The following is a 15,534-nucleotide window of genomic DNA, read 5'->3' as shown; positions in this document are numbered from 1 at the left end:
GAGCAGATTCTAGAAGACTAGTGTGTTTAGACAGGTGATTAACAGACACCTGTTGTACAGAGAGAAATTACTTAATGAAAATCTAAACACAGTGTCAGGTGAAACTATTAACACACCTTCACAAAGATTAGCTTCATTTTATAATCTGAGACCTATCTGTACCATTTTCATTCTGCATTTCACCTTGAGTGCTCTCAATGATAACTCTTCCACTGTTTTAATATGATTTCATTAAATTGAAATATAGGCTGTACCAGCTGTAATCATTAAATTCAGATATTCATGCCCTATATTTGAACATACATACAGATTCTACACCTCCTAAACAATAAGCAATATCTATGAACAAATCTCTTTTTTAAGATATGCATCTATGTCCTGCGAGACCCAAAATCTAAATTAACTGCGCCAATTTATAGACACAGCTTTATAGAACAACACTGGTGAAAGTTTTATGCAATGTTTCGACGTGTTTCCCCCGTGTCCTCAGGCACATAAAGATGAAAGGTTACATTATTTTTGATAGGTACAATAAGAGGTACATAATTCTTAAAATAACATACAAATATTCATTTACTTTTGTGAATTATTTTATTCAATCAATTATTGATTATAATGGATTATTTGATCTTTCTTTTGAGTTGTTGTTAAACAATTATTTAGTTTAAACATTTCACTAAAAAATACAGTAGATTCATTTACATTCTTTCTACTGTAAAACCAACAAAAAGTAGGACGAAATTCTCAATGATGAATTTGTATTTGGCTGTGATTAGCTTTATCTGGAACTTTCAAAGCCAGTAGACTCCTTGAAATTTGTTTGATATTGTAAAATCTTGAAGAATTGTAAAAACCTCTCTTCTTGTTGAAGTGCCATTTTCAGACTTCTTTGAATGTTTGCTGATATATCAAATTGGCCTAGTTTTGCTTCTAAATATTACAGATTAAGCATCTAATGACGGGGATTTCAACCTTTTTCTTTCTATGAGACACTTTATCATTAAGATGCTATCAGATGTTATGACTGGAAAGTAACAATGTTATTATTGGTACCACTCCCTTGTTATATTCCACCACCAGTAGTCATGGTACTATTATTACAAAATTATAGCCTAGTCAACAGCATTCCTAAAAAGGTCCAATTTCCTAAACTACATCATTTGTTATATTTTCTCTTCACATATATCTAACATGTAATAGCTTATCTTAAAGAGCCCCCAAAGATTCTGTTGTTTTTACCCTCGAGGTACACCAAACTTCAAAGAAAACTGGAGAGACTAAATTTGGTATAGTTTGTTTGTGTTCCTTCATAAAGCAACATGGTCTCATATGGTTTTGAAATTATAAACGATCACACCAAATATCATTTAAATCGGATAAACACTGTAGTCTCTATTGTGTTCACAAACAAATTCGTTTTTCAAGGGCAATTACTCAAAAACCGTTTATCGAAAGATCATCAAATTCAATATAAATGTTCACACCAAATATCATTAAAATCAGATAAGAACTGTAGTTACTGTTGCGTTCACAAGCCAATTGTGGACGAACGGACGGAGGCGACGACAATATAAGACCACATTATAATGTAGTTCGTTTCTTCCTCAGATGAAGTCAAAACTTTTTTGATGAAACGTTGGGTATTAAAGGATGGTATTTGATGTCAAGTTTTATTATTTATATACACATTATAATGATGGCGTACAATAAAATACACAAGCAAATCAAAAATACAATTTCAATCAATACAGGTCTGAAGGTCCACAGAATCAAATTGAATCTAATTAAGATTTCTTTAAGGATACGGACAGAAAGATCAGTTTCATTTTGGCACCAAACCTAATTTAATTCCTGTTTTAACTCACGTAAGATTGTAATTATTTAAGTTAAATGAGAGTTAATAGCTGTAGAGAATGATTTTTTACTTGACATTTCATTAAAAGAATTGTGCTGAGATTAAATTCAATTATTTCAAAGTTTATGATTCCCTGTAAACAGAGACTTCCAGTGAAAGATCCAATTAGAATGTCTAGCACATCTTGATCTATTTAATTTCAAATTTGTTACCAAATTTATATCTTCATTTTTTTTGTCTGGAAACAAATAATGTTATAGGAATGCTTTTTGTAGGGTTCAAGCATTACCGATAAATAAGGCCTTTTCCCTTCTGTTCTGGTGAACTTAATCTTTCTCAATCTGACTAGTAAACTTAATTTTAATTAATCTGACTATACATGTATTGTACTAGTAAACTAGATTTTGTTCAGTCTGACTGCCTTTCTCAGTCTGACTGTAACTGGTGAACTAAACCTTGTTCAATCTGACTGTAGTACTAGTACACAGAGTCTTGTCCAGCCTGACTGTAGTACTGGTAAACAGAGCCTTGTTCAGTCTGACTAGTACTGGTAAACAGAGCCTTGTTCAGTCCGACTAGTACTGGTAAACAGAGCCTTGTTCAGTCTGACTGTAGTACTTGTTAACCCGAGACTTGTTCAGTCTGACTGTAGTACTGGTAAACCGAGTCTTGTTCAGTATGACTCTAGTACTGGTAAACAGAGCTTTGTTCAGTCTGACTGTAGTACTGGTAAACAGAGCCTTATTCAGTCTGATTGTAGTACTGGTAAACCGAGCCTTGTTCAGTCTGAATGCAGTACTGGTAAACAGAGCCTTGTTCAGTCTGACTGTAGTACTTGTTAACCCGAGACTTGTTCAGTCTGACTGTAGTACTGGTAAACCGTGCCTTGTTCAGTCTGACTCTAGTACTGGTAAACAGAGCCTTGTTCAGTCTGACTGTAGTACTGGTAAACAGAGCCTTGTTCTATCTGATTGTAACACTGGTAAACCAAGCCTTGTTCAGTCTGAATGCAGTACTGGTAAACAGAGCCTTGTTCTGTCTGATTATAGTACTGGTAAACAGAATCTTGATCAGTCTGACTGTAGAACTGGTAAACTGAGCCTTGTTCAGTCTGAATGTCTTTCTCAGTCTAATTGTATTACTGGTGGACTTAACCTAAATCATTCTTTGATTACAGGCAGAAATTGCTCACTCTTACTATGACTAAAGATTTGAAAATATCTGCCAATGTGTACTTGGAGACACCAAGCTCTTAATAAATGGTCATTTATGTTTGCACTAGATGATTTCATTTTTTTAAAATTAATTTGAGTATCTTTTATGCTCATATGGATACAGTTAAGATGTCCCAACCATCACATTTAATTTTCTATTTTACCATTATCAGATAACATCATAATTGCAAATAATGCAAAGTGATCATTTGGGTTCAATCCAGGTATTTAGATTAGAGTTTTGGCCAAAACATTGAATTCACAACATCTTGTTAGGAAGCAGACCAGTGTAATTTGGCAAGACCAACTTAAACATCAAACTTTTCATTCAAACCTAACCTCTTGGATTTGTTATAATAAAACATAAACAAGTTCCTAATCAAACAACTTCCTGTTGATAATATAGGTAATGATTTCTACGTAGGTTGTTTGAAGGATTGGTTTCTGCGTTTTAGTCTTTACCATATTTGTCAATCTTGAACCAATGCCTCTTGAAATGTTCTTAACTAGTGATCTGATGCTATTACTTATTGAAGTGAAAATTTGCCTCTTGAAATACATACCAGTAAGCGTTCATCAAAGCAAAATATAATTTACATCAAAACTACTAAAGACGTATGTTAAAGGGATTGTAAAGAGGTTTTATAAACTTTTTATGTGTATCAGGGACACTGATAGCATCAATGTGTACCATTCCAATTTTCATTCTGATGTCTGTGGTTCTGGCAATTCCACTAAAACTAACATGTTTTATGACGTCAATAGAGGGGAGCTGCATAGATATTAATAGTAGCTTACGATAGCTCCCCTCTAGTGACATCATAAAACACGTTAGTTTTAGTGGAATTGCAAGAACCACAGACGTCGGAATGAAAATTTGAATGGTGCAATTTGAAGCTATCAGTGTCCCTGAAATACATAATAAATTTTAGAAAACGATCCCTTTAAGACATCAGATCAATTCCCCTGTATAATTGAGTATTTAAAATAGATTCCCATAATTTTCGCATTAGTGTCAGATAGGTAAGCTTATACATTTTTTAACTGGTTCAACTTTGCTATTGCTTAATTGCTTTTGCAGTATACTGTAATTTTCAATTGACATGAGTTGTTATTAGTATAAAAGATAGGCAATTCTGATAATGAATTTCTCTCTTTTTTTTTCAGACATGAAATCCATAATTTTTATGCCAATAAATTTGTACAAATGGATGAGAAAAGATTTAGAATTTTTAATACTTTATATGAATTACCTGGTAAGTAGATTATTACCAATTTCTGGTATTTTTTATTTTATTTTTTTTAAATTTTGTTGTCACATTCCTGTTGTATATTAGTAGGACAAAGATTTCCTAAAAGCTATTAGATATTTCGATCTTTTTATTAGAAAAAACAATTATTCAGAATGAAATGTACCGGTATCATATTATAATGGTGATTATATACAAATATCAATACTTGGTATGCATTATATCACAATAATAAATACTGGGTATGCGTTGTATCACAATAATAAATACTTGGTATGCGTTGTATCACAATAATAAATACTCTGTATGCATTATATCACAATAATAAAGACTGGATGATATGATGTTTACCCTGTCTTTATTTTTGTGATATAATGCATATCAAGTACTTATTTTTGTATATAATCACCATTATTACATAAAAAATATACTGGGTAAGCTTATGCATTATATCATGTATCATATACAAATTGTTATGAAATTCCCTTTTTTTTTACTTTGCAGTGTTATATATTTTGGCATGTTTGGTTGATTTCTTCTCCAATGTTCCTGATTACACTAGGTGAGAAATTAACTTTTAGTTAACCTAAAACACAAAGAAAGTTATTCTTAAGGTGAGAAGATTCAGAAATACTGTTAGTATTGAGGGATTTTAAGTGGAATTGTTAAGTGCTAATATAACAATTGTCCAGACACATTTTCTTGCTTAATTAACTTCCAAATTGTCCATCTTTATTAATATATACAAGTATAATATCATGTAGAAGCCTAATGGAAAATTAAAGATAGTGGACCACAACCATATACGCCCACCACGACATACGGATGGTAAATATTCAAGATTTTGGGTCAAGTGCAATAACTCTGCTTCTAACAGTCGAAAATAGCTCAAATTCAAACTTGATCTTCGTTTTATAAATATGTATACACATATCAAATTTCTAGTTTTTAGAGGGTTTACAAGCAAATGTTGACGGACAGACCGAAGGACGGACAGGGGTGCCAACAATATATGTCCACATAGAGAAATGTGGGCGTATAAAAATGGTTAAAGAATTGTTACAAAATCAACAAAATTTGGTAACAATATTAATCAAAGAACATCAATAACTTGCTATTAATCCAAATATGACTTTTCAAATTTTAAGTGTATTAAATTTAACATTTTATAACAAGCTTACATGCAGCACATTGAATATTATATGAAAGTCATACTTTATTGGACATTATATATACATGTATATTTTTAACCATTTGCAAAACTTATCTAAAATATATGAATTGTTGAAAGGTATTTTGTATGAAAGTTTAAGTAAGAGTTTAAGAATGTTTACTAATGAATGTTGAAGGTTATATCTTGAAGTATCACACGTGGATAAAAATATAAAACGCATGGCAGCAAGCATTTAGTAGATTATTAAAGTTATCAGCTACATCAACTCTTATCTACAAACATGTCTTCTTACATAATACTATGCTCGTAATAGAAATTATACCTTCTAATAAACATGACAGAATGAAAAGAGATATTTTGGCATTAAACCAGTTTGAAATAGTTTGGAAATCTGGAAGAAATTATTGTCTAAATTAACCTTGAGAACTTATAATATTAAATACAAGACTTCAATTTCTTCAAATGAACAAAGTCTTATGTTTACAAGGAGGGCTCTATAAGTAATTTATTTGATACATGTCATGGCGAGCTCCAAATTGTAAAATGTTTTTTTTAGACTTTTACTTGCATAATTTAATAAAGTTTGGATATTTTTCTACATATGTTTCAATTAAAAGGTTTTAATTGTTTGATGCAGATTTGATACCAGTTTCTGCCATCTGGTCTTGAAAGAGGTTATTATAAGATTTTTATTTAAATGGAGTCGTTTTCAAAATTTGAGTGTGGTTTTGTGCCATATTGACAGTCAAAAAGTCATAAATTAATGTTAAAAAAAAAATTCATTTTTCAAGTCATTAAAAATTTATTATAGATTTATGTATTAAAGTAAATTCATTTTTTGAGTAATCGGTAGGTTTCATGCCTTTTCAATGTGAACTCTCACAAAATAATGCCAAATTATCAACTTTTACCTCTGGGCAAGGTTGTATCCTAAATGAAAGCAAATTCCTCACCAAAGAAGTGTCTTTTTTTCAATTATGTACTTAAAATCCACCCAGACTCCCCTGTGCCTTATTTTAACTTGGATTGTCTTGAGGCCCTTCTAATGCTTTTAAAATATAAGCCTCAGAGGGTATAAAAAAAATAAGCTTCTTAAAGGGGAACAGTTGTCATTTTTGGGAATTGACTTGGGTCTTTATTGTGCTTTAATAGTCTTCAGAAGTACTAAACGCACAAAATTCGCATAATTCCTTCAAATATACCTCAAACTAGAAATTTCACTGTCTATTCCTATATATGTGTTTTCTATATATGGCATAGTCTCACTAAAATTCCAGTCGAATTTTTAACTTTCAAACGTGAATTATTATGGATACACATGGATTTGAAGGCTTAATTTTGACGATGAGCTGTGAACACTATTACTGATTATGTAAGCTAAAAAAATTCCTGTTTCTGAAACTAAGGTATGACTGGTCAAACGGATAGTGAAGGTGCTCCTTTATGTAAATATCAAGGGTGAATCAATAACTGTATCTTTCATTGAAGAAAGCAAGGCATAGAGATCTGTTTTTATGATTTTGATTGAAAAAGCAGCAATATTGTGCTTTAAAGTAAAATAATGCTATATTTCTTTACCATTTGATTTCGCCCATAACAAAATATAGTTTCAGTTAATGAAAACATAAATAAATATGATAATTTATATTGAGCTGTTATTATCAAATAACGAGGAATTAAAAAACTAATTAACAAATTCATTAAGAGATTCAATTAGCCAATATTATAGTCTGAAGTAGTTTGGTGATTTTCCAAATTTTTCTAATCAATATCAAAGTGTTCTTACACACCTTCAGGAATTTTTACTCTAAACATTTTTAAAGAATGGTTTAGACCACAAATTGTTTACGTTTCTTGACTGAATTTTTTTTATGAAATAGTTTACTTTAGGGTAGGGTTCAATTAACCATTGATTGATATTACAAAATATAAGAATTTTTGGAGTAAAATTGACCAGACATTCAGATCATATGTTTTAAATTTGGTGGTAGAATGTGTATAAGAAATAGTTATGGGTAGGGTTCAGTTAACCATTGATTGATATTTTAAAGATAGTGGACCACAGCTATATACGCCCACCACGGAATGCAGATGGTAAATATTCAAGATTTTGGGGCAAGGGCAATAACTCTGCTTCTAACAGTCGAAAATAGCTCAAATTCGAACTTGATCTTCGTTTTATGAATATGTATACACATACCGAATTTCATTTGATTCCATCAAAAAATCTAGTTTTTAGAGCGTTTACAAGCTAATGTGGACCAACGGACGGACGGACAGGGGTGCCGACAATATACATCCACATAGAGAGATAGGGGCGTATAAAAATTTAACATTTTTTGGGCATAAAATTGACCAGACATTGTACTATCAGCATCATTTATCTGCTAGTGAATTTTGTAGTAGAATGTTTTACTTTATCAATGGAATTGAATGATTAATGAAAAAGCAATTCAATATAATATATAGTAAGTGTCAAAATACAACTAAATTTAACAAGTTCAATCAAAATATTTCAAAGGCATGAAATAATTGTTTTTGTCATGTGACCATCTCTTATTTGAAAGTCAGTATTGGCCATTAAAGTGTTATGTTTTTTGGCAAAATCCATAAGTGTGATCGTCTTACCTGCATGTTTTTACTTTGCTGGTTTTGGAGGAAATGTAACTTTCTGACATCATTACCTTCCTAAGTCTTTCCATATCTAAAGAACCTCTTATTTATTCTATCATTAAATAGCTGGTTTCATCTTTCTGAAAAAAAGAGAAGAGTTTCTAAAGATTTGGTCAAGGTATTAGACTAATTTTTGTCAATTTTTGAAAGGTGTATCAACAAACAAAAAGATCATGAACAAGATTTAAAAAATATGTCTATTTGAGATTTAGTATAATAAGTGCATCATAATATAATTAGTTCACCTAATTCCAGTGGATATTTCTAAAATTAAAAAGGTTAAAATAATACTGACATTAGACCTAAATGAATTTTATTGAAATATATGAAGCAAACTTCCTCTTGTGGTTAAGAAATTAAAAAGGAAGTTTATGGAGTATCTTTTAGTTTATGTTTTAATGAGGTCATTATCTGGTGAAGATATTGTGTTCAAGATTTTATTAAAGTAATAGTATGCCAGAATGCTATCAAATACTGAAGTGGTTTAAGAATTTTCAAAGAGAACCATTTGCCACAGTACTTTTCTGATGATTTAGGAGACTGATTCAGAGAAATGTGTAATTTCATAATTAAAGGGACAGATGGGTCATTTTTATTGACAAATTATACTGAAGTCTCAAACAGGCTAAGCCAATCAGTAATAGTGATCACAGCTGACCTTCGAAAATTGAGCCTTCAAATCCATGTATATTCAGAATTATCTAAGTTTGAATGTTAAAATGACGACTCGTCTCTTTAAGATACTCTCTGATATTTAGAAAAGACATATATAGAAATAGTGAGTAAAATTCCCAGTTTGAAGTATTTTTAAAGGAATTTGGGCATTTTCTAACATTTCTAGTATCTCTGAAGATTATTTACATATATTTAACACCAAAATCAACCCTCCAAAATGGTGCATGTGTCCCTTTAGCGCATCTTCAGTTAAGGCAGTTTTTTTGTTTCAATAGATATACTGACTCTTTTTCTCAGTGTGTAAGACACCAGCTTGCGAACCTGAAGGTCTAGGTTTCAATCCTGGCATAGGTTAAGATAATATCTTTAGATTTAGAAACCGAGATCTCATGTGCTACAGACTTTTCATGTTAAAAAGTTCCCTGCACAGATGGAGTATGAAGGACAGTAGACTAATGCAGTCCTTGTAAAAATTTCCCTCATTGCACATCATTAGCCCAATCAGGTGCAGAAAAGTAAAACTCCTTTTCGTTTCTTTTTCTGTATGGAAGATTTTTATGTTTCTAGTTTACTTCATATAATGGTTTTAAAAGAATGGTACACAAATTAATAAATGCACATTAGTAGACAAGCAACATGCATCTACCATGTTCATTCTGTAATGCACCTGCTTTGAAAATTAAGATTTAGAAAGCTTTCAACAACTCCATTTATTTCTAGAAAGTTACATTTTGTCTAAATCTATCTTCTAAGATGTTATCTTCTATGATTGTCATTTAGAATTAAGAATTATCTGTTAAATAAAGAATTCGGTGTGGATTTGTGACAGGTGAGGAGGATTGCCTAAACATTTCAAAATCAAAGAATCAGAAAATAACTTCTGTATGATGAAAGCATTAATCAAAAGACATTAGTTTCAAAGAAATAATTTCAGGAAAAATATTCTTTTGTTTCAGGTATCTATTGAACTTAATTATAAAAAACTGGACCATTTTTTTTGTAAAATGCTATATCTTTGAGGACCCTACACGTTTTTTATATGTCCAGATGAACTGTGCAGTGTATAATGACGTCACCAATGTGACTCAGTCCATCTGTCCGTCCATTATTACTCCAGTCTAGAGATTTGACGAAACTTTTTAAAATTGTTTATTTACCTATTGATTATCAGAAGAATTAAAAAAATATTTCACATGAGTTTTGCTCTTGAAAACGGATTGAATATTTAGCTTGTAAACACACTAGAAAGCACAATCTCAACAGATTTTGACAAAACTTGGGATATATTGTTCATTATCACCCAAAAGTGTTTGAAAGAATTACTGGTGATTTTCCTGTATTCCAAATATTCTTATTTAAAATCAAAGTTGCTAGTGGCAATCTTTCTTGTTGATTCAAATAAATGTCTGAAAACATACTTTTGCGTCATATATATTGAAAAGGTTTGAGAAGTCAGTGTTGATGCAGAATGGCAGATTGATAACAATTGCTATGCTTGCTCATTTATATTGGATTGAAGTAAACATGACAGGAAAAAAACAAATTTTTTAATTATGGTTGACAGCAGATCAAAATGCAAATGAAACAAGATGGAAACTTTGAGTTTATAATGGATTATGTCATATGAAAATTGTAAAACTGCATAAGATTGAACTGGTGCAAAAAGAAAATATATTTGACATGCTGAACAAATGATTTTCTTTGAAAAAAGCATTTTGATGAAATGAAACATTGATAATATTTGAATCTTGTAGAGATGATGATAAAATGGACACTAATAAATTTGTGAAAGAATGGAGTGGTGACACGTAAGGGTGAACATAATTCACCAAATAAAGTTTTTCCTTGGTTTTTCATTTTTATTTTGGGATAAGGTTTTTATGTAGAATTAAAGAGTTTGAGAGAAAAATTTGATTTTAGGGTTAGGGTGAAAGGTTGAAAAATTTGGATCAAATTAGGCTATCAAACTTGGACAATGAATACTTTTTATTTAATTTTTTTGGTTTACAGTATTTTTTTTCAAAAATTTTCAATTATTTTGTTAGTTTTTTATTTTAGATGAGCATATTCTTTTATTGCCTAACCAATTTGGTGTCTTTTCACATTGCCCCTTCCCTTTTTTGACCTTTTCCAAAGTCGCCCATAAATGATTCTCTTGTTTCCCCCTTTAACAGATCACCCTTGCTATTTTGTCCCTTCCTCATATTGCCACCTTCCAATTTGCACCTTTCCCAGTTTACCCCTTACACATTTTGTCCCTTTCAACTATACCCTTCCCCCCTTCCTTTTTTAAAATAAGATAATATAACTAATAGCTTGTTCTGATTTGGAATCAGGTCCTGTGTACATTGTGGTACAAGGGCAGTTAAAATTTGATAAATTAAGTAAGCTGAAATTTAGCTGCCAAGGCAAAATAAAAAGATCCAAATTGGAAAGGGACAGAATGGAAATTGGCGATATTGGAATAAATTCATCCATTTTGATGCTGTTTGTTTCTCTTTTGTTTATTTTTTGTTCATAATTGCGTTGAATTCTATATGGATTATCCAGAATCATTTTTATATGAGAATTACAAATTTGATACAATTCCGCAGGCTTATTCTTATTGTTACAACTTGCAGTCTTTCAGCTTTCTAAACGGATTTAAATTTTAGGTTTACATGTGGTTGACCTGTTAATATAATATTTAACACTGCCATCCGATAAATTTCCTTTGAAATTGACCCACAAATAGGACAAAACTTCTCCTCTGTAAAATCAAATTGCCAAATACTAATTTTTTCATTGATTGGCATTTTCATCAACCCAATCTAAGACTCTTTGGTAGTATTTTGAAGGTGGTTTCATGATACAAAATCTGATTTTGTACACATTGTCAATTGTGATCAGGCATTGATCATTTCAGAGTTTTGTGATCAGGCATTGATCATTTCAGAGTTTTGGATTGACATTTGTTATATTCTGAGAAAAATACACTTTGAATATATTTTATTCTTCAGTACAAAAACTGGTGTAAAATTCAGTGATGTAACCATGACTTACAAATCTATTTATCAAGATGTGTTAGATGCTACAGGAGTAGTCCATGACAAGGAGGTAAGTTTTCCATTGACTTTTGGTAATTAAGGGGAAATAACTCGATATTACTTTTCAGGCTTCAGACCACAACTAATTTGATGTAATTTCAAAATTTAAGACTGTAATGAAATACATTTGTCTACAATATTAAATGAATTGAAATTCCTGAATTAAACCCATTTGGATTGATAATGAAGGTATACCAAATATTAGCTATGTGAAAGGATGCCAAATCTAGTAGGGTAGCATTAGGTAGTCAAGAAGAGTGTGCATGCCCTGCCTTGGTAGAGACACCCATTAAGATATTGCAGTGAATTTCAAATTTGATCAAGCTTTTTGACAGGAACACAAGAGCTTAAATCTAATATAAAAGTATAAGTCTTGCTGATGTTGTCCAGTGTTGTCCTCAGGAGCTGATAAAGGAAACAAACTAGTTTCAGACAATTAATTTACATATTAAATTCTAGGGTCCACTGAAGCAAGAAACAATAAAAAATGTAGATAAATATGTTTTAAAAGATGACAGATTACCAATTCTATTAGACAGGTACATATTTTATCCACCTCTCAAATTTTTCTTTTTTCTAAAATTGAATTTGACCATAATCCTTTCTCTGGCAGCCCTATTTTTTCATTAGAGAATAGCTATAATGTTTAGCTTCAAAATCAACTTTCTAGAGAGCACATGAAATTTTGATAAATTGATTCCTTTCTATTTTAGAATCAGGGATTCTGGTGCCAAAGTATTTCTTGCAACAAATAGTGATTATACTTATTCCAATGTAAGTAAATCTGACAATAAAAGATTTTTAATTGCACTATTTATTGAAAATATTTTTCGAAAAAAGAGAGAATATCAAATGTGGTAAAAACGTGAATGGTGTTCATAGCAATAGAAGCCTGGCCGTGTATGCTCGAAACGATCTTAGCGCTAGGATGTCTTGGAATCAATGTTAGAAGATAAGAACCTAGGACATCCTAGCGCTAAGATCGTTTCGAGAATATGTGGCCTGAAATTCATTGAGGATGTGAATATGAAAAAAACAACCTTTAATAAGTTATGTTTATTTTTCAGAAAATTATGACATATTTATTTGATTATCCAGCAGAAAAGGTTTGAATTATTTAATTCACATAAAAAAAGCAAAAAAAAAACAAAGTAGAAAAAAAGGCAGTTATTTTACACATTGTTTCAAAGTATTTATAGATGATCTTTGTGAAGTTATAAACTTTTTCTGTGGATTTGTTTTAGAATTTTAAAAATTGTGCTTTTTATATTCAGCAATTGACTTATTGTAAAAGGTTATCTAAAATAATTATAAAATTATCTTGTAATAATATACTTATAATTTATTGAACCTTGATATTTTTAACTTTACCAGTATGGTGGAACCAAAAGAGAGTGGACCTCCTTTTTTGATTATGTTGTTGTTGATGCCAAGAAACCATTATTTTTTGGAGAAGGGACAATCCTAAGACAGGTGGACAAGGTAATAACATTTAGGATTACATAACACACAATATTTTTCAAAGTTTTAATTCTGTCAGTTTTTGAGAAACCCGAATTCATGATAAAATTGGCAATTTGAAGATTCTGAGCTTACTATTTTATGAGAAATACTCAGAGAGATGCCTGTCATAGTTATCAAGTTTACAACTGAATCTAATAAATATTTTAAGCCTGTTGCTTGAAATTGGTTATATTTCCGTTATGTCCAATATATTCCTAAAATAATTGTTGTTTAAGAGGACTTAAAGATTGGTTCCCTTATTTTCAATTATGAAAATGAAAATGCTAACACTTATATTGAGGTGTTCTTATGACTTGGAAAAATACCAGTCTGTCTCACATGTCCATGATTAATTCATAATTAGCTAAATTAGAAGAGAATTACCAGCAGAATTACAATGAGTCACCAATCAAGAAAAGTCAAAAAGTCTTTTTTGTTTATCCAGACTGTACATACATGGACATTTATGATTGGTTAAAACTCTTAATTATATATAATAAGATATGATTAAGAATATATGATAATTCATTAAAAACACCAATTTATCAAATAGTTTGCTTAATTTGACACTAAAAAACAAGGAAACCCATCTTTAAAATGACTAGTGCCTGCTTAATTAATTTTTCTAACCTTGAATTTCTGTCTATTTGAAAATAAATATTTATTTTATTTGAAGAAAACTGGTAAATTGAAACTAGGGACACATACAGGACCAATCAGTACTGAACATATCTATTCTGGAGGTAATATAATATTAAAATATCTAAAGTCTAAAGAAAGTATCAAGCAATGTCCAAACCCAACTGTCCTGATGAAAGTTTTATATCTGAAACATGTGGCAACAGCTTAAGAGAGTTTTTCAAAATAAATTGGAAATAATTCGATAATTTCATTTGACAAGAGTTGACATGTGTTTTAGATATAAGACGAAGCATCAGGAAATGTTGTTGTATAATTTTACTATATTGTATATATATAGGTTGTGTGGATGTTTTCTCTGAATTAATGAAAACCTACGGTAGTGAAGTATTGTATGTTGGTGATCATATTTTCGGTGATATATTAAAATCTAAGAAAGCTCGAGGATGGAGAACCTTTCTGTGTGTTCCTGAAATCTCACAAGAATTAATGGTGTGGACAGAAAAAAGATCTCTGTTTTCTAAATTGGAGAAATTAGATTGTAAGATAGGGGAAATGTACAAGTAAGTCAATTTGCAATTTGCAATATTTTGTAAAGAAAGATTAAGTAAATAAATATTTTAGAATTTTGGTATTCAATTTTAGAATAGCTTAACTATGGTGATGTAGGTTAGTCTTGGCCATTTGTATGACTTTTCAGAATAAAAATCTGAAGTCTAGTTCCCCTATAATTATATTGAAACTGCTTACTACAACCTGAAAGTTACAACAGTTTTAACTTGAATGATAGGTTTTAATTGTAGGGGAACTGGGTGCTGAATTGTAATCTGATAATGATATTTGTTAACTTGATGACTATATATTTGTAGAAATTTAGACAGTAGTTGTGAAAGTAAACCTGCTGATATTGGTAAAATACATAAATCTATCAGGGTAAGTACTATTCTATATTATATATAGTAGTGACTATTTAAGCATTTTTTTAATGGAATTGAACTAAATTTGGTGCACTCAAACCTCCAAGATCAACTTTGTTTTTGTCGAAATTTGAATATGTAACCTGATTAAAAAGACTAATAACTTGTTGATTCTAGGCCGCGTTTTTTACCTCAGCTTGACTTACTTCAACTAGCATTGTACGCCAAACACTCCTGGTTTTACATGGCACAATAGACCATGTTCTCATACATTTCTCAAATAAAAGTCACTTGATATACTGCATCTTAGGAACCCTTGGATTGTTGGAATAAAGAGTGAAGTTAATGCTAATCTCTTGAAAATTTTCATTTATTGTACATTTTGGGACTTTTGTTAATTTTGTTATCAATCTGCATCTCTGTATAAACGTTAAAGTGTGTTATTATTGTGTTATAGAAAGTAACACATGAGATGGATATGTCTTATGGTATTTTAGGCAGCTTATTTAGAAGTGGTAAGTTATTTTATTCACTTGATATCTACATTT

At 30.7% G+C, this 15,534-nt stretch overlaps 1 protein-coding gene across 1 annotated transcript in view; it reads left to right on the top strand.

Annotated features, from left to right (window-relative positions):
- LOTGIDRAFT_190218 (hypothetical protein) overlaps window positions 1–15,534 on the top strand; it is a 40,157-nt gene that overhangs the window by 14,699 nt on the left and 9,924 nt on the right. Inside the window, exons 4-14 of the mRNA XM_009058105.1 lie at window positions 4,237–4,325; window positions 4,824–4,881; window positions 11,841–11,937; window positions 12,387–12,466; window positions 12,641–12,701; window positions 12,995–13,033; window positions 13,302–13,409; window positions 14,107–14,173; window positions 14,410–14,632; window positions 14,939–15,002; window positions 15,444–15,501. Coding sequence (XP_009056353.1) covers window positions 4,237–4,325; window positions 4,824–4,881; window positions 11,841–11,937; window positions 12,387–12,466; window positions 12,641–12,701; window positions 12,995–13,033; window positions 13,302–13,409; window positions 14,107–14,173; window positions 14,410–14,632; window positions 14,939–15,002; window positions 15,444–15,501 — 944 coding nt within the window. The remainder of the gene's footprint in view (window positions 1–4,236; window positions 4,326–4,823; window positions 4,882–11,840; window positions 11,938–12,386; window positions 12,467–12,640; window positions 12,702–12,994; window positions 13,034–13,301; window positions 13,410–14,106; window positions 14,174–14,409; window positions 14,633–14,938; window positions 15,003–15,443; window positions 15,502–15,534) is intronic.

This window comes from Lottia gigantea (assembly GCF_000327385.1).
Source record: "Lottia gigantea unplaced genomic scaffold LOTGIsca_32, whole genome shotgun sequence".
Classification (NCBI taxonomy): domain Eukaryota; kingdom Metazoa; phylum Mollusca; class Gastropoda; family Lottiidae; genus Lottia; species Lottia gigantea.
The sequence above is the reverse complement of the archived record's forward strand: the minus strand, read 5'-3'. Positions and strand labels throughout refer to the sequence as shown.